This window comes from Marmota monax, unplaced genomic scaffold (genome assembly GCF_021218885.2).
Source record: "Marmota monax isolate L192 unplaced genomic scaffold, Marmota_monax_Labrador192_F-V1.1 WCK01_AAM20220418_F8-fsc00021, whole genome shotgun sequence".
Classification (NCBI taxonomy): domain Eukaryota; kingdom Metazoa; phylum Chordata; class Mammalia; order Rodentia; family Sciuridae; genus Marmota; species Marmota monax.
In genome coordinates, this window is record NW_026695228.1 from 20011614 (window position 1) to 20036299 (window position 24686).

The 24686-nt window shown below is 52.8% G+C and overlaps 1 protein-coding gene and 1 long non-coding RNA gene across 5 annotated transcripts; one reads left to right on the top strand and one right to left on the bottom strand.

Annotated features, from left to right (window-relative positions):
- Positions 1 to 5377: 5377 nt before the first annotated feature.
- Positions 5378 to 16146, bottom strand: LOC124088038 (uncharacterized). Of its 3 annotated transcripts, none has more exons than XR_006850255.2 (3): positions 15959 to 16146; positions 10351 to 10493; positions 5378 to 5538 (listed from the first exon to the last, which is right to left on the bottom strand). It is a non-coding gene; the product is annotated as an uncharacterized LOC124088038 (long non-coding RNA). The 3 variants fall into 3 exon arrangements; XR_009226077.1 differs by having other exon boundaries at positions 5378 to 5541; XR_006850254.2 differs by lacking the exon at positions 15959 to 16146 and adding an exon at positions 11399 to 11542 and having other exon boundaries at positions 5378 to 5541.
- On the top strand, positions 14755 to 24462 carry Homer3 (homer scaffold protein 3). 2 transcript variants are annotated; one of them, XM_046437342.2, is made up of 10 exons: positions 14755 to 14778; positions 18004 to 18085; positions 18165 to 18321; positions 18567 to 18698; positions 20901 to 21008; positions 21903 to 22024; positions 22452 to 22608; positions 22901 to 23011; positions 23109 to 23195; positions 24042 to 24462. In XM_046437342.2, exons 2-10 carry the CDS (start codon positions 18072 to 18074, stop codon positions 24231 to 24233), a joined length of 1080 nt encoding a protein of 359 aa, XP_046293298.1. In that variant the 5' UTR covers positions 14755 to 14778; positions 18004 to 18071; the 3' UTR covers positions 24234 to 24462. The 2 variants fall into 2 exon arrangements, with proteins under 2 accessions (XP_046293298.1, XP_046293297.1); XM_046437341.2 differs by lacking the exon at positions 14755 to 14778 and adding an exon at positions 16354 to 16488.
- Positions 24463 to 24686: the final 224 nt, after the last annotated feature.

Genomic DNA, 24686 nt, shown 5'->3' on the forward strand with positions numbered 1-24686 from the left:
CGCCACAGATGGCCCGGGACCCTGGGAAACTGTCCCATGGAAGCTCAGAGTAGGTGAGATCTGAGACCCAACCTGTGGGTGAACCCAGGGGAACTGCTCCGCCCGGGTTTCACATTATCATTTTCCCCTAATTAGAAAACTATTGGGCAATTCCCTGATGGAGAATCGAAAAGGCAGAAAAGAAAACAAATGAAAACCACAGCCACGGCCAGCAGCGCCCTGCGCAATCTCCCCTGGCGTCTCCAACGACTGCCCTCCGCCATCCCTTCGCCTACATGTCTTAAATATAGTTTTATTTTATTTTTGTTGTTAGCTTAGTAATGTGACTCTATGGGAGAAAAAAGAGTCAACAAGATAAGCAGGAAAAGGGAGTGACCTGTCACCCTCCACACAAGAACTGCTAGTCTTTTAGAGAAAAAAAAAAAAAAAGAAGAGTTCTTTTTCTTGGTATGCACCTACTTCCAAGTATGGCGGTGCATGCCTGTTGTCCCAGCTATTTGGAAAGCTGAGGCAGGAGGATCTCTTGAGCCCAGGACTCGGGGTCAGCACTTGCCTAGCACATTCGAGGCACTGGGTTTGATCCTAAGCACTGCATAAAAATAAATAAAACAAAATAATGGTATTGTATCCATCTACAATTTTTAAAAAATTTAAAAATGACAAAAAAACCTATCACAATTTAATATTTATACTTCTTTCCTCTGCTTACAAAAATATAATAAATATTCCCTTTTCACTTAAATGAAGCATTTTGTAGCTCCTCTTTGGTACAACCAAAGTGTCAGTATTGCTACTCTTGCACTTTGGGACTGTTATTTAGTAAAATAAGGGTTACTTGAATATAAGCACTGCAATACTTTGAGTGTACCTAATAATTAAGACAGCAACAAAGTGACTACTGGGGGAATAGCATATACTGTATGGATACACTGAATAAAGGAATGATTTATGTCCCATCCAGGATGGAGTAGGATGGCTTGAGATTTTATCACACTACTCAGAATGACTATTTGAAACATAAATTTTTTTCTTGGAATCTACTATTTAAAAATTTCAGACCACTGTTGACTGTGGAGAATGAAACCTTGGATAACTGGGGACTAGTATAATGTACTTACTGTGTCCAGGACAATTTTAAAATGTGACGTTGAGCCAGGAGTGGTGATGCACACCTGTAGTTCCAGCTGTTCAGAGGCTAAGTCAGGAGGCTCACTTGAACCCAGCAGTTCAAGACCACCCTGGACAACAGAGTTGAGAGCTTGTCTTTACACACACACACACACACACACACACACCACAAAACCTAATGTTTATACTTCTTTGCTTACAAAAATATGACATGCCTCACACATACACACAGAGCAGCTGCTAATATAGGAGGAAAGGCTTGCAGTCCCACCCAGCAGAGTCCTGTCTGGGACAGTTTAGGATGGGAGACAAAGTTCAGCCTCAGCCTGGAGCCGTGAAGCATGAACAGCTCTGATCCGGTCCTGTCAGAGGTGGGGACTGGGCTAGTACAACCAGCCCTCCATATCCGTGGTTCCAAGTTCATGGATTCAACCAAACTCATATTGAAAATATTTGGGGCTGAGGCTATAGCTCAGTGGAAAAGCGCTTGCCCCGCATGCATGAGGCACTGAGTTCGATCCTCAGCACCACGTAAAAATACATAAAGATGCTGTGTGTTCATCTACAACTAAAAATATATTTTTAAAAAATATTTATTTTTTTAGTTGTAGTTGGACACAATACCCCTATTTCACTTATTTATTTTTATGTGGTGCTGAGGATCGAACCCAGTGTCTTGCACGTGGGAGGCAAGCGCTCTACCGCTGAGCCACAAACCCAGCCCCACTAAAAATATTTTTAAAAAACATTTGGAGGGGCTGGGGATGTGGCTCAAACTGTAGCTCGCTCGCCTGGCATGTGCTGGGTTCGATCCTCAACACCACATAAAAATAAAAATAAAGATATTGTGTCCACCTAAAAATAAAAAATAAAAAATTTGTAAAAAATTGTGTTTGTACAGAACACATAGCCATTTTTCTTTTCCTTATTCCCTAATCTATATACCAACTGTTTTACATAGCATTAAGTCATTTAGAGATGATCCAAAGTCTATGAGAAAATGAGTTGTTATAAGAACAAACTCAACCCCTGAATGACTCTCTAGCGTTCTTGTTTGGTGATGTGATTTCTCTCTTTCTTTCTCCCTCCCTCCCTCTTGTACACTTCCACCATCTGCTGAGGTCCTCACTGGAGTTAAGCTGATTCCAGAACCATGCCGTTGCATCTCTAGAGCTGGAAGCCAAACAAATTTCTTTTCTTTATAATGTTAGACCAATTCAGGTTTTTCATTATAGTAATGAAAAATGGACTAATGAAAATCACAACAATAGAAGCTGTTTTCCAGGCATTGGGCAGGTTTTCTGGGACCGAATCCCACAAAGCTTTGAGAATTAAGGCTCAGAGTAAGAGCAGACTTTCTCCCCAGGATTGGATTTCTGTATATGGTGTGAGGTAAGGATCAAGTTGGTTTTATCCCATGTGGATATCCAGTTGTTCCAGAACTGAAAAAGCCTATCTTTGCTGGGCCTCACCCAGGTAACCAGAGACAGATCAGGGATTCCAACTCGTGTCCATCTGACCCAATCAGGAACAGTCTCCAGGTCTCCTGTGAGCTGTCCTTAGGGTCAGCTAAACAAGCTTTGCTCCATCAGCAAACTGGAGTACTTTTTAAGGTCACAAGCATTTACCAAAGGAAGCAGGGTAGAGAGATTCGGGCCAGCTCCCCTGTGCTTCCTTCCTACAGGGACAGTGAAGTGTCCCCTTCTGCCTTCTGCCCACCCTGACCTCACCTTGTTGTATTTTTTCCTTTTCCTGCCCTCTTCCCAGAAGCCATGGGTACACTGCCCATGCAGAACACCTCCACTAAGGGGAAGTTCAGGCTCGTGCTCAAGGCCAGCACCTTGACAACCGCCAGTCATTCCAAGAAGAACTGCCCCAACATGAGGTCCATGCTGCAATCCCTGCCTGCCACCAAGGGTCAGGATCGCAGGGTGTGGCCAGGCCCCCAGCCGCTCTCAAACTCGCCCAGTTAACTCAAATCTCTGAAATGAGGGAGAGGCTCTGTGAAGCAGGAAATTCAGGAATCTGACTAGATTCCTCCCTAAACCTCCAGAACATTTTCTCACTTGACCAACTTCTCGTGCCCCAACCACCATGCAGACAGGCCATCTTTCCAGGAGGCTGTCCCAGGTCGTTCTTGGCCTCCCCAATACCACTCTCCCATAGTGCTTTCTCCCTATGGCAACCCCAGGGAGCATTCCAGAATTTAAAATTCCAGCTAAATTCAAAATGGGCCTGTGGCTCCCATCATCCTCTAAGATATTCTGACCCTATCTTCTTGCAGCCCTGAGGCCCCCTCATTCCCCTGTTGCATACCTACCACCTCTCCATTTTTTTCAAATACACACAGTTCCTTCCCACCTCAGGGCCTTGGTACATGCTGTTCCCTCTACCTAGGATGTGCTTCCGCCAGATCTGTGTGTGCCTGCTCTTTTGGATCTCAGCTCAAGTATCCCCTCCCAGTGTCTCCACCCATCCCAGAGACAGTAGCCTCCCAGCCATGTCACTCAGGCCAACCCAGTTTCCTGTTTGATTTCCTTCTGTGTTCAAATTGCCCTTCAGCTTCTGCTTGTTTATATGTACAGCTGGTCCTCTGGATTGTGGGCTCCATATCTGTGGATTCAGTCAACCGTGGTTCAAAAACCTGGGGAAAAAACTGTGTCTATACTGAACGTGTACTAACTTTTTTTTCTTTTCATTATTTCATAAACAATTGAAGAGAAGAAGGCAGTTTGGGCCTCAGGACCCTCTTTATTCCCATTAAAGGAGCACCCACCAGACCCTGAGCCTCACAGTGGCCTTAGATGGGGAAATTGAGGCAGAGAGAAGGGAGCTGAGGCTGGGGTCTCCTCCCTGGAATGGACAGAGGAGGTGCTGAGGAGGTGAGGCTCCAGGAGGTGGTTTTGCCACAGAGCGAGGAGGGGTCCCTCTGAGGCCAGGCTGGCTCTGCACCCTACAGGACAACAGCAAGGGGCCACTCGCTCCTCTTCTGAAAGCTTCCAAGCGCCAGGCACAGCTGGCCCGTTTTCTCATGCTTTCCTCCCTTCAAGCATCAACACACAGAACCAATCAATGTGCTTTCAGGGTCATGCCTTCTCCCTCCCTTGTTCACGGCCCCATCTTTGGTCAGAGGGCCTCTTAGGATCTGCTCTGGAGACCTTCACCATGACCTTATTTTCTGGTCCCACCAGATGCCTGCGGCTTGTCTGGCCTGTGTCCCGCTCTGTCTTGGGATTGGCTGTTTCTCCAGAATCCCTCGACCCTTTTGTGGGACACGGCACCTAGAGACCTTAGCTGGAGTTAGGGGTGCTCTCCAGGTCCTTTGTAGTTCTGGAGATGGAGCCTGGAACCCAGGGCCTCATGCACAGTAGGCAAGTCTCCACCCAGAGCCTCCCTCCAGCCCCAGGCCTCCTCCCTGGACACAGAGAGGATGTGCCTTTCCTTTCTGAGAGATGATACATTATATGTTAGACCAGTATTGCCAATTTCCTTATTTAGGATCACAGGATTTTATTTAACTGCATTGCCTTTATACTTGGACTTCTTTCCTCTAACACTAAAATCTGGGTTCCTAACAACATTAACATTATTTTATTTTCTTTATGCAAAAATACATAGAATAATTTCAGACTGGTAATGCCAGCAATTATAGCTAACACTATGATTGTCAAAAACAGCTTAAGATTTGCAATTCTTATGCACAACCAGACGAATGAGAAGTTATACTCCATCTATGTATGCTGTGTCAAAATGCATTCTATTGTCGATTAAAACTAGAACAAATTTTTTAAAAATTAAAAAAAGATCTGCAATTCTTTTTTTGCCTTGGGGTGTATCCTACCAGGGAATATGTGGATAGTGTGCTCAATATACTGTGCTTCAGCCAGGAGCAGTGGCACACACCTGTTATTCCAGCAACTGGGGAGGCTGAGGCAGGAGGATCACAAGTTCAAGGTCAGTCTGGGTACTCAGTGAGACCCTGTCTCAAAACATAAAAAGGGCTGGGGATGTAGCCCAGTGGGAGAGCACCCTTGGGTTCAGTCTCAGCACTGAAAAAAACCTACTGTGTTTTAAAGTCATTCAAAATAATTCCTATTTGTGTGGTTGAGCTGTCAACTCCAAATCACAACCGCCGGCTCATTTTCATTTCAAGTTTCTCTGGTTCTCTCTTTCTCTCCTTCTCCTCCTTTAATTTGGTTTTGGTTTCAGAGTCATGTTGACAAAAATAAGATAAACTCAAAGACATCCAGCCTCCATAAGCCTGTTCCTTTTATCCTATTTCTTTTTTTTTTTCTCTTAAATTTTGAAGTTCATTCTTCCATTTTAAATATAAGCAAGGAGGGACTGGGTGCAGCTCGGTGGTAGAGCACTTGCCAAGCATGCATAGAGCCCTGGGTTCCCATCGCTGCCCTGCTGGAAAAAAAATAAAGTGAGAAAGACACAAGCAGATAAAAATACATTCATATTCTGCCTTAGATGAGGGACAGCCTATACCATGCGCTTTTCTCTAACCTGAGTTCACTCTGATGCTAACGCGCTTATTGGTTTTGGTTCTGGGGATTGCACCCAGGTGCGTTCTACCAATGAGCTTCATCCTCATCCCTTTTTATTGTTTAAAGTTTCCCAGGCTGGCCTCAAACGTGTGATCCTCCTGCCTCAGCCTCCTGAGTAGCAGAGATTACCCGTGTGCGCCACCACGCCCAGCGTGATGCTGAGGACTCTAAACATGGACTGGAATTTATCAACATGGTATTATTCTGTTTGGGCTAAGCGGGGAAAAAAAGAAAGAAAGAAACCCAGAAGGTAGTAGACCATTTTGCTAGTACCAGTTATTTCAGGGCATTGGTTTTATTTTTTAAATTTCATCCACTTGATAGATATTTATGGAGATATTTATGGTACACTCAGGGTGTACACAGATCACTGTCACCCGGGGCAAAAACAGTATCTGAATTTAGTTTTCTGTGCCAATGTTTTTAAATTTACCAGTGAATACCAGGAGCAAATAAACAAGTAATAAAAATTCATTGAGGGAATGAAATGCTTCTGCCCGGGATCTGTTTAGATCATTTACATTATGCACGCCTGTGTTTCCTGAAACTGTTTTCATAGTGAACACTCATTACTCTGGCAACCAGGAATGGCGATAGCTGGGGCAGGGGCTCAGGGGTAGAGATCTTGCCTGGAACATGTGAGGCTCCAGGGCTGGGTTCCATCCTTGGCACCATGACGTCAGAGAAGAAAACTTGTAAAGCTGCGTCCATTAGAGAATGCATGCCCTGCTCGTATGTCCATGCCCCTCCCCATGCCCCGTCAGCGCCATCTGCCTTCACACCTCCATTCTGGTTCCTCCAGCCCCAGCTCCCCTCAGCCTCTTCCCAGGCCTGGGACCCACAGAGCCCAGCTCAGGGGGCCTAGTGCAGGGCTGGGCTCCTGGTCAATGTGTATTAAGATGGGACGTATTGATTTCCAGGAGGGGAAACAGGCTCAGAGAGGTCAAGTGACCTGTCCAGTGTCACATAGCGACACACAGCTCTCTGCCCTTGCTGCCCCCTGGAGTGGACTCAGGCTAAGTCCAGATTCCTTTCCTGGGACCTTTTTGCTGGGCTTACAAGACACTGCATCCCCCCAACCCCGGAGACATATTCAGTTCCTCAATGGGCCACACCAGAAATTACTCCACTTCCTGGCACCCAGCTCACACTGGTTCTGTTGGGCCTCCAAGCAGCCTAGACCTCAGGCCTGGTCCTCAAGGAGTCCCTAGTCTGGAGGCAGAGCCAGACTCCGTGTTTACTCTTACCACCATGGGTTCAGGCCTGGGCTGCACAAAGGAACTGCAAGAGCCTAGAGGGCTGCCTGGAGGAGGGGCCATGAGCTGGGCTTGAAGAATGAGTGGGAGGAGGCTGGACAGAGTGGAAAGGCAGCTGGGTGGACACGCAGATTTGGATGATGTGGGCTTGTGTGGGTGGATGGAGAGGAAGGAGAATGGTGGAGCAGCATGGAGGAATGGGGGCTGGGGAGGGGAGGGGAGGAGATGGGTAGATGGTGGACAGAAGACACAGTGATGGTTGGGAGTGAGGGAAGGGCGGGTGGGGAGATGGCTGACTGGGTGGATAGATGGATGGCTGGCTGGATGGATGGGATGGATATATGGATGGATGGATAGGATGGATGGGTGGACAGAAGGATGGATGGATGGATAGGATGGATGGGATGGATTAATGGATAGGATGGATGGATTAATGGATGGATGGATGGATGGATAGGATGGATGGATGGATGGATGGATGGATAGGATGGATGGATGGATGGATGGATGGATAGATGGATGCATGGATAGGATGGATGGATGAATGGATGGATGAATGGATAGGATGGATGGGATGGATGGATGGATAGGATGGATGGGTGGATGGGATGGATGGATGGATGGATAGGATGGATGGATGGATAGGATGGATGGATGGATGGATGGGATGGATGGATGGATAGGATGGATGGATGGATAGGATGGATGGATGGATGGATGGATAGGATGGATGGATGGATGGATGGGATGGGATGGATGGATGGATGGATGGATGGATAGGATGGATGGATGGATGGATGGGATGGATGGATGGATAGGATGGATGGATGGATAGGATGGATGGATGGATGGATGGATGGATAGGATGGATGGATGGATGGATGGGATGGATGGATGGATAGGATGGATGGATGGATAGGATGGATGGATGGATGGATGGATAGGATGGATGGATGGATGGATGGATGGATAGGATGGATGGATGGATGGATGGATAGGATGGATGGGTGGATGGGATGGATGGATGGATGGATGGATAGGATGGATGGATGGATAGGATGGATGGATGGATGGATGGGATGGATGGATGGATAGGATGGATGGATGGATAGGATGGATGGGATGGATGGATGGATAGGATGGATGGATGGATAGGATGGATGGATGGATGGATGGATGGATAGGATGGATGGATGGGTGGATGGGATGGATGGATGGATGGATGGATGGATAGGATGGATGGATGGATGGATGGGATGGATGGATGGATGGATGGATGGATGGATAGGATGGATGGATGGATGGATAGGATGGATGGATGGATGGATAGGATGGATGGGTGGATGGGATGGATGGATGGATGGATGGATAGGATGGATGGATGGATGGATGGATGGATAGATGGATGGATGGATAGGATGGATGGATGGATAGGATGGATGGATGGATGGATGGGATGGATGGATGGATAGGATGGATGGATGGATGGATGAATGGATGGATAGGATGGATGGATGGATAGGATGGATGGATGGATGGATGGATAGATAGATGGATGGGTGGATAGGATGGATGGATGGATGGATAGGATGGATGGATGAATGGGATGGATAATGGATGGATAGATGGACAGATGGGGGATGTGTGAGTGAACAAACAAGAGGTGGATTGGAAGGGTGGGGCTTGGACTGCCATGTTTTCTAAGCATGCTGGCTACCCCCAGAGAGCCCCGTATAGACAGCCTCCATGGTGGGGGCTCCAGCATGCCTGTGCATGGCAGCCCATCTCCAGCCTGCCCTCCACGGGGCTTTCCCAGGGCCCCTCCTCCTGCCAGACTCCAGACTCCTGCTCTTTATTCAGGGTCTGGTGCTGCTCTACACCATGGAGTCCCACACCGGCAGGTACCACAGCTGCCAGGGGGCGGAGGTCTTCAGCAGGTATGACTTGGAAGTCACCGTGACCAGTTACACTGTGTGACATGGACTCCAGCATCACCATGGTGTCCCAGCTGCTCTCTGAAAGGTGCCCCCAATCCATACCACCCTGAATGTGCCCAATCTCATCTGAATGAGCCCCTACAGGTGTGGCCGCTCTCCTGGGTCGATACGCCTGCATTTACCCACGTGTTCCTCACTCACACGTGCAGCCAGGTCCCCAGGAAGGCCCCACCTCCCTGCACCCCAAGGATGCTAACTGCTGACTCCTTAGCACCCACCACCTGGATTTCCACTCCCCCTACTTCTGCGCATCACCTCCTTTGGCGTTGCCCCCAGAACAGCAGTGCCCCCAAGAGACCCCTGAGGGCTCAGCCTAGCACCAGCTCAGAAGAACCCCAAAACCTGAAGAACCACAGATATGATGGGATGGTGGAGCAGATGGCTAGGGGTACTGACGCCCCTTCCCTAACTCTGGCCTTTTGATTCCTATTTACTTTGGGATTTATTTATTTAACAGAGTTAAGGGATTTTGAGAAGTGGGGCAAGATTTTTTTTTTTTTTGGAGCTGCTGAGAATGGAGTCCAGGGCCCTCACACATGCTAGGCTAGTGCTCGCACTGAGCTACATCCGCAGCCCTTTTTATATGATTTTATTTTGAGGCAGGATCTCACTAAGTTGCTGAGGCCGGTCTTGAACTTGCGATCCTCCTGCCTCAACCTTCTAAGTGGCCAGGATTGCAGGTGTGGGCCACCATGCCCAGCTTGCATGTAACCCTTCTGGTCCTTCCTGTAGGGGTCCTCCCTCCCCAGCCTGCGTCCCCTGTGACCCCCTCCGGGGGTGGAGGATCTCCCTGCTTCCGGAAGCAGATGTTTCCCTCCCATTGGTGCCTGGGATCTCAGTGATAAGACCCGGAGCCGGCCGTCAGGGCCTTGTGAGGGAGAGGAAGGCAGGACAGGACAGGAAGGGGTTATTGAGATGAGCTTCCTCCCCAAGGCCCTGGGAGGGATATGAGCTCTGAGCCTGTGGCCATCCCTAGAAAAATAATGAAAGTGATAATAACAATGCTGCGTGTTTCTCAGGCATGGTCCTGGGCTCGCCTCCCTATGCAGTAGCCGGTGAGAGCTGCGTTAGATTCACCAGCCTCCGTCTATCATTATGTGGCTGCCTGGTCAATCTTATCTAATGATGGAAAAGCCGATCATGCCCCTCTCCTGCTAAACAGCCTTCTGTGGCTCCCCAGTACTCTGACTCCAAAGCCCACATTCCTCACTGGGGCTCACAAGGCTCCTCATGCCCAAGCCTGGGAACCTCTCTGCCCACGCACCTCTGACCCTCTCCCTCACTCTGCTCCAGCCACACCCACTCAAGGCTGCTCCAAGGGGCTTGAGCGCATTCTCCCTTAGGACCTTTCCCCTAAATCAGCTCCTCCTCAGGGTGGCCTTCAACAACCATTCTAGAATTGGTCTGTGGTTTTACCTGATTTTCCTCCTCACAAGATGCTGTCGGAAATTATCCTACGTAGCCAGACACAGTGACCCACGCCTGTCATCCCAGCAACTCAGGAGGCTGAGGCAGGAGGATTGCAAGTTCAAGGCCAGCCTCAGCAACTTAGTGAGCTCCTGTGTCGAAAAATAAATAAATAAAAAGAGCTGGGGGTGTGGTTCGGGAAGAGTGAGGCCCTGGATTCCATCCCTAGAACCACATACACCCACACCCACACTCAGCAGAGGAGGTTAAAGCACAGGCCAAAAGGCAGATTACGGGGGCCCAGCCTTGGCCTTGAGCTGCCACAGTGATGTCTTCCTTCCAGGTTTCCCTCTGAGCACCCCCACACTGGACAAAGGTGTGGCCCCTGAGAAGCCTGGCTTGGCCTGGCCTCCAAGAAGACTCCATTCCGGGGAAGAGGCAAAGTCAGGCTCAGACCCCTTGCCCCCCACCACCCCCTGCTTCCTGAGGTGCCAGAGCTGGTGGAGTTGGCAAGGGAGCTAGGAAGGCTTCCTGGAGGAGGGGGTCTCCGAGTTGGCGGTCTAGGCCATAGGCAGGAAGGAGGCTGAGCCTCCGTGAGGCTCATGGAACGTGTTGGGGCAGGGGAAAGAGCAGTGTGGCTGGGGGGAGGCTTCCCTGGTGAGGGGGCTGTGCTGGCATCCCAGGGGACACAGCCAGGCTGCTGGCCACCAATCAGGACAGTGCCAAGGACCAGGAGCAGCCTCCTCTGGCACACCGAGAGAGGAGGCTGTGGTGTCTGAGTCACCCGCTGCTGGGAGAACATTCGGCGCCCAGAGGCCCCGCGTGGGCTGTCACCAAGCAGGAACACGGCCCCCGGAGCCCCTCCATGCCGCCTTCCCCGGGGCCTCCCGCTCTCTGTTCCACAGCTGTTCCCTGAAGGCCACAGAAGGAGCGTGGGATGTGGGGGGGGGCAAGTGGCGAGGAGGCTGGAGGCTGGAGGGAGGCTGCTCCACCAGCACCCGGGAGCTTCCAGGTCGGGGGGCCTCCCTGGCGAGGGCCCAGAGGATCCCGGGGTTACCTGCGTCTAAAGACTGTTCAGGATGGGGAAACCAGGGCTCAGAGAAAGCTGGGTCGGTCTCCGTTCTCCCCGGGTACAGACACCTCGTCGTTGTTCCCTTTTAAGAGCCGAATCCCTGCCCAGGCCTGGTGGTAGGAAGCCGAATGTGCTCCTCCCTCCCCGGCTCCAAACTCTCCCATGGCTCCCCAGCACCTTCAGAACTAAACCCAGACCTCACCACAAAGCCTGCTGAGCTCCTGTGACCCCCACCGCGGGTCTCAGCAACCTCCCCACCCTTATTCCGCCCTGGTCACCCCGGCCTTCCCAGTGCTCTTCCAACAGGCCCAGTTTGTCCCCACCTCAGGGCCTTTGCAGATGCTTCTGTCCAGAGCACTCGTTGTGAATGATGACACAAAGAAGTGGCCAGTGGGAACGGGGACGGGAACCCAGGTCCACCTGAAGCCCCAGCCCCGCTCTTGCCAGCGGTGCTAAGTTCAAAAGAAACGTTTAGGCCAATGGGCTGTGGCGCTGACCGAGTCTCAGCAAGTCCAGAGCCCACGGCCACTGGCCGGGTGCCAAAGACCCTCATTCCTTCCACCCAAGCCCCTCTGCTCAGAGAGCACCGAGGCCACCACAACCCAAGGCCGTGGCGTCCCTGCTGCTGTGTCCGCAATTTCTCCGCCCCACTTTCTGCCCTCCACGCGGGTGGATGTTGGAGCCTTCAAGGACAATGAATCCAAAAATAATCGGGCGACCTACCTCCCAAAAATGGGGCAGCCCCGCCCAGCCACCTGGCACCCAGGAGGTAATTAGTGCATGTGGCAAACTAGGGTAATTAGCTCTGCGGGAACTGAACCTGGGATCCAGCTTTAGGGGGCTTCGGCACCCACCGCCTCCTCACACCCCCAACCCACCTTGGTCCTGGGACATTAAGTCCACAACCCAGTTCCAGACCCCACCATCTAACCCCACCCTGGCTCCGTGCTTCCCGGAGCTGCTCATTGAATGAATTACGTTTGGTCTTGGGCAGAATTAAGTTCTGAATTGAAGGCAGGGTCTCCCCTAAGAAATGTGAAATCACCAAATTCCCCTTCTCCAGGGCCCCCATGTGTCCACCCTGTATACCAAGGGACACTCAGGCTGGGGGAGTGAGAGGTGGACACAGAGACTGCCAACCATGGGGTTAGGCTGAGTTAGAAGGGAAAGGGATGGGAGAGGGTCTAGAGGAAGAGGAGGGAGGGCTTCCTGAGATGGGGGCATTGGTAGCAGGATTTTGAGGGATGAATAGGAGTTGGTCTGTAGGCTGGCCCAACTAGCTATGGCTACGGGACTGGGGGTTGGTTGAAGGGGCACACAAGGGGATGGAAGCTATCAATTTCAAGGATGTAATGCAGGTTGGACCCATTTCTGTCCTACAGAACTCATGCCTTATTGGGACCCTTCAACCCCTGAAAATGAAAATCTTAAGAATTTCATTCAGGGCTGGGCGTGGTGGCACACATCTGTAATCCCAGTGGCTTGGAAGGCTGATGCAGGAGGATCTCAAGTTCAAAGCCAGGAATTCAGCGAGGCACTAAGCAACTCAGTGAGACCCTGTCTGTAAATAAAATATAAAATAGGGCTGGGGATGTGGCTCAGTGGTCCAGTGCCCCTGAGTTTAATTCCCAGTACCAAAATAATAATAATAATAATAATAATAATAATAATAATAATAATAATAATAATAATAATTTGGTCCAGGATCAAAACCATATATCACCAATGTTTATAACAGCAAGCATTTATTAAGCACCTAAGGTCATGCTCTCTTTACATAAGAATTCATTGGATCCTTACTGTAAACCTCAGAATTGGGCACCACATATAATGCCCAATTTATAAGTGGGGAAACTGAGGCACACAGAGAGGAAAGTGACTTCAGAGTTGCACTGCTAGTAAGAGGCAAGGCTGGCTCGTGTGACTCTGGAGGCCATGGAGGTCCAAGGCTGGGGCCTAGGGATACCCACTTTCTGAAAGCACCTATGGACACTGCTGCCGGCTAGGCTTGCTCTAGGTGCTGGGACTGAACGTGTAAGAAGTGAAGTAATCAGGTCCGAGGTGGTGGCTGAGGCCCACACCAGGAGGCTGGACACACAGCTTTGGGGAAGAGTGACTGGACCTCTCCTACTCTGTTGGGTAGGAACCCTCGGGAAAGGAGAGGCAATTTAGCTTTGGTCCAACGACTGAGTCAGATTTAACCAGGCAGAGACAGAGCTGGCTAAGTAGCTGCCACTGCAGATGCAGCTTCACTAGTGCCGAGTGAGCTGTCCTGGTCCTTTCTTGGTCCCTCCTATAATACGAAGGTCATTCCCTGGCACCACTCCTGCGCCCCCAGCTGTCACATCTAGTCAGCTGCCTTCAGGTGGTGACCACTGCCTGCCCTTTAAGGACATTCCCATTCCTGGAAGAGAGGCCTCAAGTCCCAGGCAGAAGAGGGCTCAGTCTGAGCTCTGGGCAGCCCCCTACCTGTCTACACCCAGGGGACAGATACTGCCTGGACATTCCCTGCCCTTCCCCTCCACCTCCAGCCCTGCGACCATCAGCCCGTTCTCCAGGCTAGGAAACTGAGGGCTACACTGAGGAAGCTACTCCCTCGGCTTGCACTTGGCTGAGACAGCTTCAGGTCGAGTTTGCTCCAGGCCAGCCCTGTCCTTACACCTCCCAGAGGCCTGAGAGGGGGGGTGTCCAGGGAAGCAACTCAACTCTGCACTCTCTCTCACATTCTTGTTTCTGCCCACATAAGGAGCAAAGTCTGCCTGGGCCCCTTGCCCAACCACCCCCCTAGAATAGCCACATGGCCCCAGCTCTGCAGCCAGCCCAGTCCTTGGCAAACTGTGAGCAGTTTCCAGACAACTTGGCCTTTCCAGCACCTATCCCAGATACTTATTTTTTTTTAAATATTTTGTTGGTAATAAGAAAAAGTCACTCTCTGAACAGAACAGACGGTATTTTCTTTGTTCCCCACAATGTTCAGGCATTTCATGGCTTCAGGCCTGAGAACAAAGCCAAATCCTTTGCTTCAGCACATGCCTCATGGAGTCAGAAGCAGCTGAGGAAACTGAGGCACAGAGATGGACAGCTGCTCCTGTGCTCAGCAAAGCTGGGGACCAGGATGGGCAGCCCTAGAGAAGGACCCAGCCTGGTCCCGACCCGTATCATAAACAGGTAACAGACCTCGTGGCCTCAGAGAGGAAGGAAGACACAGGTCAAAATCCCTCCAAGCCCTGGGACTTCAGAGGCTTCCTGGAGAAGGCAGGAACGGAGCTGGAAGGACAGAGGAACAGATGCACGAAGAGAGGGCATTCTGGGTGGAAGGATCTGCAAAGGCCCGGAGGGAGGAGAACTCAGATCGTGGCTTGGGAGTAAGTCTCCAAAGACAAATGACCTGGAATTCACCTACAAGTAATTGGAAGGTAGCTACCAGCTCAGGGACGTGACTCACGCTGGGAGGAAATGGAAATAAAAGACGAGGGGAGAGAGGACAAGCGCAGAGGTCTCTTAGATGAAAAGCAACAACCTCTGAGGAAGTCAGGAAATTTAAGGGTGAGGCTCCGAGCTCTGGGGAACCGCAGACCTTGGTCCCAAAGGGCCAAAGGGAAGTTTCCAGAGAAAGAGCAGCAACAGGATTCACAAGTGGGGCCCTCTGGGGGGCTCAGGACTGAGGAGGCAGGTCTTGCTTAAGTTCTAGAAGGACCGTCTCCTGGCGAGTGTGGCAAGAGAGAGCTCCCTGTGCTAAACACAGCCTTAGGGGGTCCCCAGGATCCGGGAGCTGGACACCCCCAGCACTGGGAACCTCTAACAACATATAACCTTAATAATGATTCAACCATTCTTTTCTTTTTGGGGCTGGATGACAGGATTTCTGTTACTCAGACTGCCCTCCAACCTGGCTCAGCCTCCCCAGTAGCTGGAACTAACTACATTTTATTATTTATTTATTTATTTTTGCTGAGGAGGGATTCCAGGACCTCCCCTACTAGGCAAGGGCTCTACCACTGAGTCATACCCCCAGATCCTTTGATGGCATTTTTTGGGGAGAAGGATACAGGGGATGGAACTCAGGGGCACTCGACCACTGAGCCACACCCCCAGCCCTATTTTGCATTTTATTTAGAGACAGGGTCTCATTGAGTTGCCTAGCACCTCGCTTTTGCAGAGGCTGGCTTTGAACTCGCGATTTTCCTGCCTCAGCTTCCTGAGCGGCTGGGATTACAGCTGTGCGCCACCGCAACGGACCATCGCTGACATTTTTTACTGGTGTCTTGAGGGAGAAAGAGGGAGACGGATACCCGCAATCAGGGCTGGGAGGGAGGACAGATAGAACAGTTTCTCTCTTGGTCCTACTTCCAGCCATCTCCCGGCCTAGGTCTCCAGTTTCCTGGCAACACCCATTGAGCTCTATGGTATGCAGATCGTGGGAATGATTACTGCACCCCTCCATCCTCCCCAACTCCACTGGTGGGGGAAGGACCTGACCCCCATCACTGTTTGAAGGGGATGATACCGGGCACGAGGGCAGAGGCAGCAAAAACCAGGACTGACCCTTAGAAGCCTGAAGGAGAGTGAGGTCACATCTCTGTCTGATCAACTCTGTCCACCTGCTTCCTGTGCCTCCTCCAGTCTGGGTCTCTGCCTCATCCCGGATGTCCGTCCCTCTGTCTCTGTGTCCCCAGCTCCTCCTCCTCCTCCCATCCCCTGGTCCTCCCCTCTTCGCTGCTGCTTTTCCTCAGTCCCGGGGGTCCCCTTGCCCTCCACACCCCGGCCCTCCCTCTCCCTCCTCCCTCTCCTGCCCGCCGCCGAGGGCCGGCAGGGGGCGCAGCGGGGCGGCCTCGGGGCCCCGGGAGGCGGGGCGGGCCGCGTCCGCGTCGGGACCGGCCGCGATGGGACCGGAGGCGGCGCGGGCGGCGGCGGCGGCGGCGCAGACAAAGGCGCGGGCGGTGCGGAGGGCGGCGCGGAGGGCGCGGGCCGGGGAACCAGGGAGTGAGCGGGGCGCCCGGCAGCGCCGAGTCAGCGCCGCCACGGGGGCCGCACCCGACGCGCGCCCGGACACTGGCGGGCGCCGACCCAGCAGGGTGAGCCCGGCCGGCCATCCTGCGCCGGGAGCGCAGGGGCCGCCAAGCCCCAGGGCCCGGGAGAGGGTGCGGAGGGTGCGGGGGACCCCGAAGTTCTGGGCTCGGGGCCCGGGGGTGGCGCGAGGAGCTCTGAAGTTCCAGGGCTGGGGGAATCACCGGGGTCCCGAAGTTCCGGAGTCGGAGTCGGGGAGGGGACAGAGCGAGCGGTTCCAAAATTTCTGGCCCCGGCATTGAAGAAATCAGCCAACGGGTCCCCGAAGTCCCGGACCTGGGCTGGGAGAGCGGCGCAGAGGGGGTTCTCGAAGTTCCAGACCAGGGACTGGGGGGTTGGCAGGGTCTCCTGGAGTTCTGGGGTCGAGATCAGTGCCAGTGTCTCCAAAGTTCCGGACCCGGGGTTGCCGGAGGTAGCGCGGGGCGAGGGAGGAAGGACCCCAAAGTTTCGGACCTGGGTTGGAGGAGGCAGAAGTGATGTCCCCAAAGTTCTGGAACCGGAGTCAAGGCAGCGTTGCGTGGATCGGGGAAGTTCCAGGGTCTGGGCGGCGCGTTATGAAGTTGGGGCGCATACGGGATGCCCTCCTGACGCGGGTGGGACTGGATCCTGAATGAATATCAGGCCTCTGGATTGGGGCGCTTGGGATGAGGTCTCGCCCCCAGCCCGATTGGGGGTTCCTGGGCTCTGCGAGGTGTTGGATCCCCCTTGGGGAACCCCGCGGCCCGCGGCGTCCTAGGCGCATGACTAGTTGGTGAGTAACTTTTCCCAAACGCTGCGAGTCACGGCAGGAGCCGCCGGGCCGGAAGGGCCTGGGTTCCGGGGACCCCTTCAATCCTCAGCCCCTGTCAGTCTCAGGACCCGCCCCCAACCCAGGCCTTAGCTGCCGCTCCTCCCCCACCTAGGGGCTCCGGTTTCAGACCCTGTGACCGGGATAGCAGCTGCCCAGGACAGGATGGGGGGGCATTCCCCCCTCTGACCTCGGAGGCGCCGGGCTGGGGGCCACCCCTCCCCCTCCTGGAGTCCTACTTCTCCAACCCCCTATTGGATCCCCTGCAGATCCCTGGGATGTAGGTTTGGGGACGCCTGAGGACCAGGAAGTCTCCTCCCATCAGCATTGCTGGCTTCCTGGGACGGTGGCTATTGGAACCAACTGGGAGGCTGTGGAGCCCCCTTCTCCCAATCTTGAATGTGCTGGAAAGTACTGAGCAGAGTTATCCTTGGCCTTGCCACCCAGCCCGAGGGTGGAGAGGCTTCAATGGGGAGCCCAGTAACCAGAATGATGAGAAGTTTATATTACATGTTAGGGGCCACCTGTCTTCTCCGGAGCTGCCTCCTGCCCAGAATGTTGTGGGGCTTTCCCCAAATGGAGAATGATGGGGTCCTTTCTCTCTGGTACCTCCTGATTGTCATGCCTTTTTGATTAAAGTTCTATAAATGGTACACCTGGTGGTGTCCTGAGATTGGACCTGTTGGCCTTCTCAGCCTGACCTGAGAGGACACTCACAGGACCCCTCTGTCCCCAGGGGCCAAGCCAGCCACTCTTGCCACCCCTCTGGCTGCTCCTTAGAGCCCACCCAGCCCAGCCTGACCAATGTCCACAGCCAGGTAAGCTCCCACCTACCTTACCCAGCCCTGAGCTCCTTGGAGGTGCTTGTCCCCCACTGAGTCCCCTCTCCCCGTTTAGGGAGCAGCCAATCTTCAGTACACGGGCACACGTGTTCCAGATTGACCCGGCCACCAAGAGGAACTGGATCCCTGCGGGCAAGCATGCACTTACCGTCTCCTATTTCTACGATGCCACTCGCAATGTCTACCGCATCATCAGCATTGGGGGCGCTAAGGTCTGCAGGGTCTGGGTGGGGTATAGGCACTAGAGCCCCAGGAGATAGGCCTGGGTCTGGTCACTGCCTTGCTGGGTGCTCTGGGAAACAAGGAACCCTGGCCCTTTCTCGGCTCCCATCTCTTCCTCCTGAAATGGCTCAGAGCAGTGACCTCTGAAGCCCTAAGACAAAATGGTGCTCATTCATCCAGGAATTCATGTGCATTGTCATCAGGCCCTTCAACCTTGATCTCTGAATCCCCACAGGCCATCATCAACAGTACTGTTACCCCCAACATGACCTTTACCAAAACCTCCCAGAAGTTTGGGCAGTGGGCAGACAGTCGTGCCAACACAGTCTACGGCCTTGGCTTTGCCTCTGAACAGCATCTGACTCAGGTAGGTGGCATGGGGGGAACAGAGGGGAGAGACGGGCCTGGGCCTAAGTCTTCACCTGGTCTCACTAGGGGACAGTGCACAGGACCTGGCCTCTGTCTACTCAGTGGCAGAATGGGTACACAGAGCCAGGCACAGTGTTGCACACCTGTAATCCCAGCAGCTCAGGAGACTGAGACAGGGGGATTGCAAGTTCAAAGCCAGCCTCAGCAACTTAGCAAGGCCCTGTCGCAAAATAAAATATAAAAAGGAGCTGGAGATGTGGCTCAGTGGTTAAGCGCCTCTAGGTTCAATCCTGGAAACAACAACAACAAAAACAATGGGCACATAGAATTAGACAGGCAGGTGGCACATGCCAGTAATCCTGGTTACTGGGGAGGCTGAGGCAGCAGGATCACAAATTTGAGGCCAGCGTCAGCAACTTGGTGTGAGCCTGTCTCAAAACTTAAAAAAAACAATAAAGAAGGCTGGGGATGTAGCTTAGTGGTGGGGCACCCTGGGTTCATTCCCTAGTTCTGGGGGGGAAGACGAGCAATAAGCCCCTTCTAGTTCCCTGGTTTGAATCCCTGTTCTGCTGGCCACTTGCTTCAATTTTAGGTACACCCTTGCCCTCAGGTCATCGCCCTGGTGCCTGGACTAGGGGTCCTTCCCCACTTTCCCAGCAGTACTCAGCTGTTACCTCCCTTCTTCAGGATATTTTCTATATCCATTGTTCTTTTTTTTTCTTTTTTCTTTTTATGATTAATACTTCCTGTACCCTGAAGATTTTCTCTGTTTTATTCTAGAAGTATTATAATGTTCTTTTCAAGGTTAGGTCTTGAGTTAATTTCTGTGGGTGATGCAAGGTAGGGCCTGAGGTTCATTTTATCCCCACATGAATATTAAGTTATTTTTAGGCATTTTGTTGTTGTTGTTATTGTTTGTGCTAGGGGATGGAACCCACGGAGCTGCTTTTTTGTTGGTTGGTTGGTTGGTACCGGGATTGCTTAAGCACTGAAACACACCCCAAGCTCTTTTTATATTTTATTTAGAGACTGGGTCTTGCTAAGTTGCTTAGGGCTAAATTGCTGAGGCTGGCTTTGAACTTTCAATCCTCCTGCCTCAGCCTCCCAAGCCTCTGGGATTATAGGCATGCACCAACTTGCCCTGCTCAGGGGTCTGTTTTTGAAAAGATAATTTTCCCCCAGTGAATTACACTGAATACCTTTGCACGAATCTAGTGGTGTGACTGTAAATAATTTTTTTAAAAAGTTTTTGTTTGGAGGTATTGGGGATTGAACCCAAGGACTTGCTCATGCTAAGCAGGTGCTCTACCACTGAGCCACACCCAGACCCTAAACATTTTTATTGATTGATTGATTGAGATGGGGGTCTGCCTGTGTTGCCCAGGCTGGCCTCAAACTCCTGGCCTCAAACTCTTGTCTCAGCCTCCCACGAAGCTAGGAATACAGGGCATGCCACCACACCTGGCTTTAAAAAAAAAAAAAAAAGGTTTAAACAAAGGGAACTTATTTTAAAATTAAAACAAAACAAACAAACAAAAACACTTTCTTTTTTTTTTTTAAAGAGAGAGTGAGAGAGAGAGAATTTTTCAATATTTATTTTTTAGTTTTCGGCAGACACAACATCTTTGTTTGTATGTGGTACTGAGGATCGAACCTGGGCCGCATGCATGCCAGGCGAGCGCGCTACCGCTTGAGCCACATCCCCAGCCCCACAAAAACACTTTCTATCTTAACTGGAGAACCAGTATTAATTGCCAGAGCTAGGTGGTAAATGTAAACGCTTGGCTTAATGAAAACTGGAAGCAGGTAATTACTCTTTGACTGTCGATGCCTCTCAGGGGCTCCAAGACCTCCTCTCTCTGTTATAAAGGAATGTTAACAGGTGTTAAAGAAAGGTCAGCACCAGCCAGAGGCTCTCCTTGTTGAGATAAGCCTGACAGAGAGGAAAAGGGAATCCCTTTCTTAATGTCTCTCAGTGTACTTACTGCCACCTCCGGGAACATCCCTCCCACCAGGGTACCCATTCTGCTCAAGGGGACATCATTTTCCAACGTGCCCCTTTTGGTTTGTGAGATAAGGGGGTATGCACAGTTCCTAAGTTCCCTTCCAAGGTAACAATGCTGGCAGTGGGTGGGAGTGACCTGGTGGGAGGCTGGAGAGGGGCTGGAGAGTTTGTTCACCTCTGCTTTCCACCCCCCAGTTTGCTGAGAAGTTCCAGGAAGTGAAGGAAGCAGCAAGGTTGGCTCGGGAGAAATCTCAGGATGGAGGGGAGCTTACCAGCCCCGCCCTGGGGCTTGCCTCCCACCAGGTGAGCATTCCCTGCCCCTCCTCCTAGCATCTCTGCATCAGCCATGCACTGTGTGGTACCTAGGAGAAAATGCTCACAGATGACCTAACAGTAGACCTGAGGCATGGACCGTGGAGGCAGGACTTGGGCCATGGAGCACATCCTAGGAGGTTTAGCTTGGCTTGGGCTCAAAATCAGCTCAGATGACAGAATTAATTGAAGACTGGAAGTTAAAATAGCTAAGGGGGGTGCGCAGAACAGCGATCTGTCTGTGGGCACTACCCCCATTCATTTATTTTCAGTGTAATTTATTGAGCACCTGCCGTGAACAGCGATCTGTCTGTGGGCACTACCCCCATTCATTTATTTTCAGTGTAATTTATTGAGCACCTGCCGTGTGCCAGACCCGGGGCTGGGTACAGGGGTTACAGAAATGAGAAAGTTGCTGTCTCTGACCTCAAGGCTGCAGGCCCAGGCAGTGAGATTGCTCCCAAGATGCAAATTCCGCCTGGGGAGGGCTTCCTGCGCCTTTCTTAACAGTGTGTTGAAATTCTGTCCCAGGGAAGAGCAGTGCTCAAGGGAACAGCTTGGAGCAATTAGATTCTGGGCAGCGTTTAGCTTTGCAGATTGTGTATCAGGTTTTCAGGGGTTGGGGAAAGCCCAGCCGAGCAAGGTGGGAGGCTCGGAAGTCCAGTCCAGGGGTCATGGGGAGCCGTAGAGGGTGGGTGAGGACGGGAGGGATGCGCCTAGATGCCAGTACTGGGAAGGACCTACCGGGGTCCGCAGGTCAATTCAGATTCTCTGACCCCAGTCATGACCACAGGGACTTCCGCCCTGACATCAACTATGACTTTCTAAGCCGTTCTTGACTGAAGCCACCACTCACCGTCACCCCGCTTTCATCCTCACCCGCAGGTGCCCCCCAGCCCCCTCGTCAGCGCCAATGGCCCAGGCGAAGAGAAACTGTTCCGCAGCCAGAGCGCGGACGCCCCGGGCCCCACCGAGCGGGAGCGGCTAAAGAAGATGCTGTCGGAGGGGTGAGGGGCGGGGCCTAGGGAGAGGGCGGGGCGAGGTGGGCGGGGCAGGGAGGAGGCGCTCCGGCTGTGGATCGGAGATGGGGAGGGGGAGGAGGCTGACCCAGATCCTGCCGGATCCCGAGCCGGACCACGCCTCCCTGGGGCTGGCTCCACCCCCCTCTCATTCTGGAGTCCTTCCTCCCTCATTCACGCCTCCTTACCCCGTTCTGGCCACGCCCCAATGGGATGCTTCAAGTCTCTCTTTCAGAGGACGTCCTGGGGCTAATGTCACGTGTCTGTTTTGACCCGGGCAGGGACAGAACTAAGCCTGCCCCGCGCCGCCCAATTCCCTAGCTCAGCGCTATTTGGGCCCCGCCCCGCTCCAGCCTAGCCCCGCCCCCAGCCTGGGGCTTATCTACCCCTCCTGCTGACCCCGGTTTCTCCACAGCTCGGTGGGCGAGGTGCAGTGGGAGGCCGAGTTCTTTGCGCTGCAGGACAGCAACAATAAACTGGCAGGCGCCCTGCGAGAGGCAAACGCCGCTGCAGCGCAGTGGAGGCAGCAGCTGGAGGCCCAGCGTGCAGAGGCCGAGCGGCTGCGGCAGCGGGTGAGGGCACTCTTCCCTCCCAGAGACACTGTCTGGCTCTGGCAACAGCAGAGGGGTTCCCAGGATGGCCGAATGACTTCAGCAGATCATTCCGGAGCTCAATTTCTTGCTCTGTAAAATGGGTCTTGAGACCGAAAGCCTCAGAGGGTCTGTCATGCTCTAAAGTCCAAACTACCCGGAGGAGGGGTGGTACCACCTACCAAGAATGAGTAGGAGGCAGATTCTCCAGGGGCCTGGGGAGCAATGGGACAGCACACGCTGGGGTGTTGTGCTGAGCTTCCTGTGGGTGTAGGTGGCTGAGTTGGAGGCCCAGGCAGCTGCAGAGACAGCTCCTGTCGTCGAGAAGGAGGTGCCCAGTCAGTCACTGGAGCAGCTGGAAGCCCTGGTGCAAACAAAGGACCAGGTGAGCACCAAGTGTGGTCCCTGAGCCCTGCCTTCCATCAGCTTCCCCTGTGGATCCAGGACCCCCAGAACAGACCCTGGGAACCCTTCTCCCCTAGGAGATCCAGACGCTGAAGAATCAGACTGGTGGTCCTCGAGAGACCCCGGATGCCACAGAGCGGGAGGAGACCCAACAGAAGGTGCAGGTGTGTGGGGGTGCCAGGGTGTGGGGTGACGGAGAATGGGTATCCAACCCCTGGATAGGACAGTCTTGGGGTCTATGTCCCTGGGCCTTAATTTCGTCATTTGTAAGTGGATCAGGACCATATCCACCTAACGTCATGAAGAATTAGGAAGACTAGACCCACAGAATTCCTGACACTTAGTAGGTGCTTTATAAACAACAGTAATTAGTAGTTTCATATCTGTCCTTCACTCAAAGAGCACTTTCTCAGTCCTTGCTAATTCCATTGCTTAACCCCATCAAATCTTCAAAATGTTCTGGCCTGAGAACACAGAGACTGCATTTGAACCCAGGTCTGGCAGGCTTAGCTTTCACTGGAGTCTTCGAGAAATGTTCATGGGGTACTTCCTATGTGCCCAATACATGGAGATATTAAAGGGGCTGGTGCCTCCCAAAGATTCCTGGAGAGAAAAGTTGGGGAAGTGATCCCTATCATCTTCTGGGCACACGGCATGTGCAAAGGCCCTGAGGTGTGAAGAAAGCCAGAGTGTTTAAAGAACTGCAAGGCTCGAGAGGCTGAGTGGGAATGAGCAAGGAAAGGAGAGCCCCAGCACACCCCTAGGGATGTGCATTTATTTCCAGTGTCGTGAGAGTCATAGGAGGGCTTTAAGTGGAGGAGAACCACAATTGGTTCTATGATGCTCAAGATGGCTGGGGACAGGGAGTGCTGGGCAGAGCAGACGTGCCGAGAGGCGGCTGTGAGACAAACAGGTCCCAGCCCAGCGCCCTCAGATGCTGGGTACCCAGTCAGGGCTGATGACCCTTGAGACTTGTTGGGGTCCCCAACTCTGCTACCCTGTCCCCACAGGACCTGGAGACACGCAACGCAGAGCTGGAGCACCAACTGCGGGCCACGGAGCGCAGCCTGGAAGAGGCCCGGGCCGAGCGGGAGCGGGCGCGGGCCGAGGTGGGCCGGGCCGCACAGCTGCTGGACGTCAGGCTGTTTGAGCTGAGCGAACTCAGAGAAGGCCTGGCCCGCCTGGCGGAGGCTGCACCCTGAGCAGAGCTGGGTCTCAGGGGCTGGTTCTACCTAAAGGATCCCCGCGTGGGGTGAGGCTGGGGCTCAGGCGGCACAGGCGGGCCTGTTTGCCCTGGCAGGGACCAGGGAGCCTGACTCGGCCTGGCCACAGCCACTCACAGCATGGGGCCCGTTTTTGAGCTTTTCATCGTGTAGAATTTCTAGAACCCAGGGGCACGTGCTGGTGCCCAGATTACATTTCTAAGTGTGACTGTGCATGTGTGGTGTGTAGGCACCAGACCCGTCGCCCCCTCCCTTTACCTGCCTCCTCCAGGATGGATCCTGGCTGCCCTGCATCCCTGCGGTGATCCCAAAGCCCTCTTGCAGGTGGGAGGCATGTCCAGGTCACATGTCCTGGAGCCTGCTCTGCCTGGCGCCTCTGCCTGAGTCCCCTTGGGCTTAGCCATATTGTTTGGCCAACTGGTGTCTATATAG

What these genes read in the sequence shown, in the direction of transcription:
- Homer3 (XM_046437342.2), top strand. An exon ending in AAGAAGATGCTGTCGGAGGG is followed by an intron (nt 22,025 to 22,451) that starts GTGAGGGGCGGG and finishes GTTTCTCCACAG; the next exon opens with CTCGGTGGGCGAGGTGCAGT. An exon ending in TGGTGCAAACAAAGGACCAG is followed by an intron (nt 23,012 to 23,108) that starts GTGAGCACCAAG and finishes CTTCTCCCCTAG; the next exon opens with GAGATCCAGACGCTGAAGAA.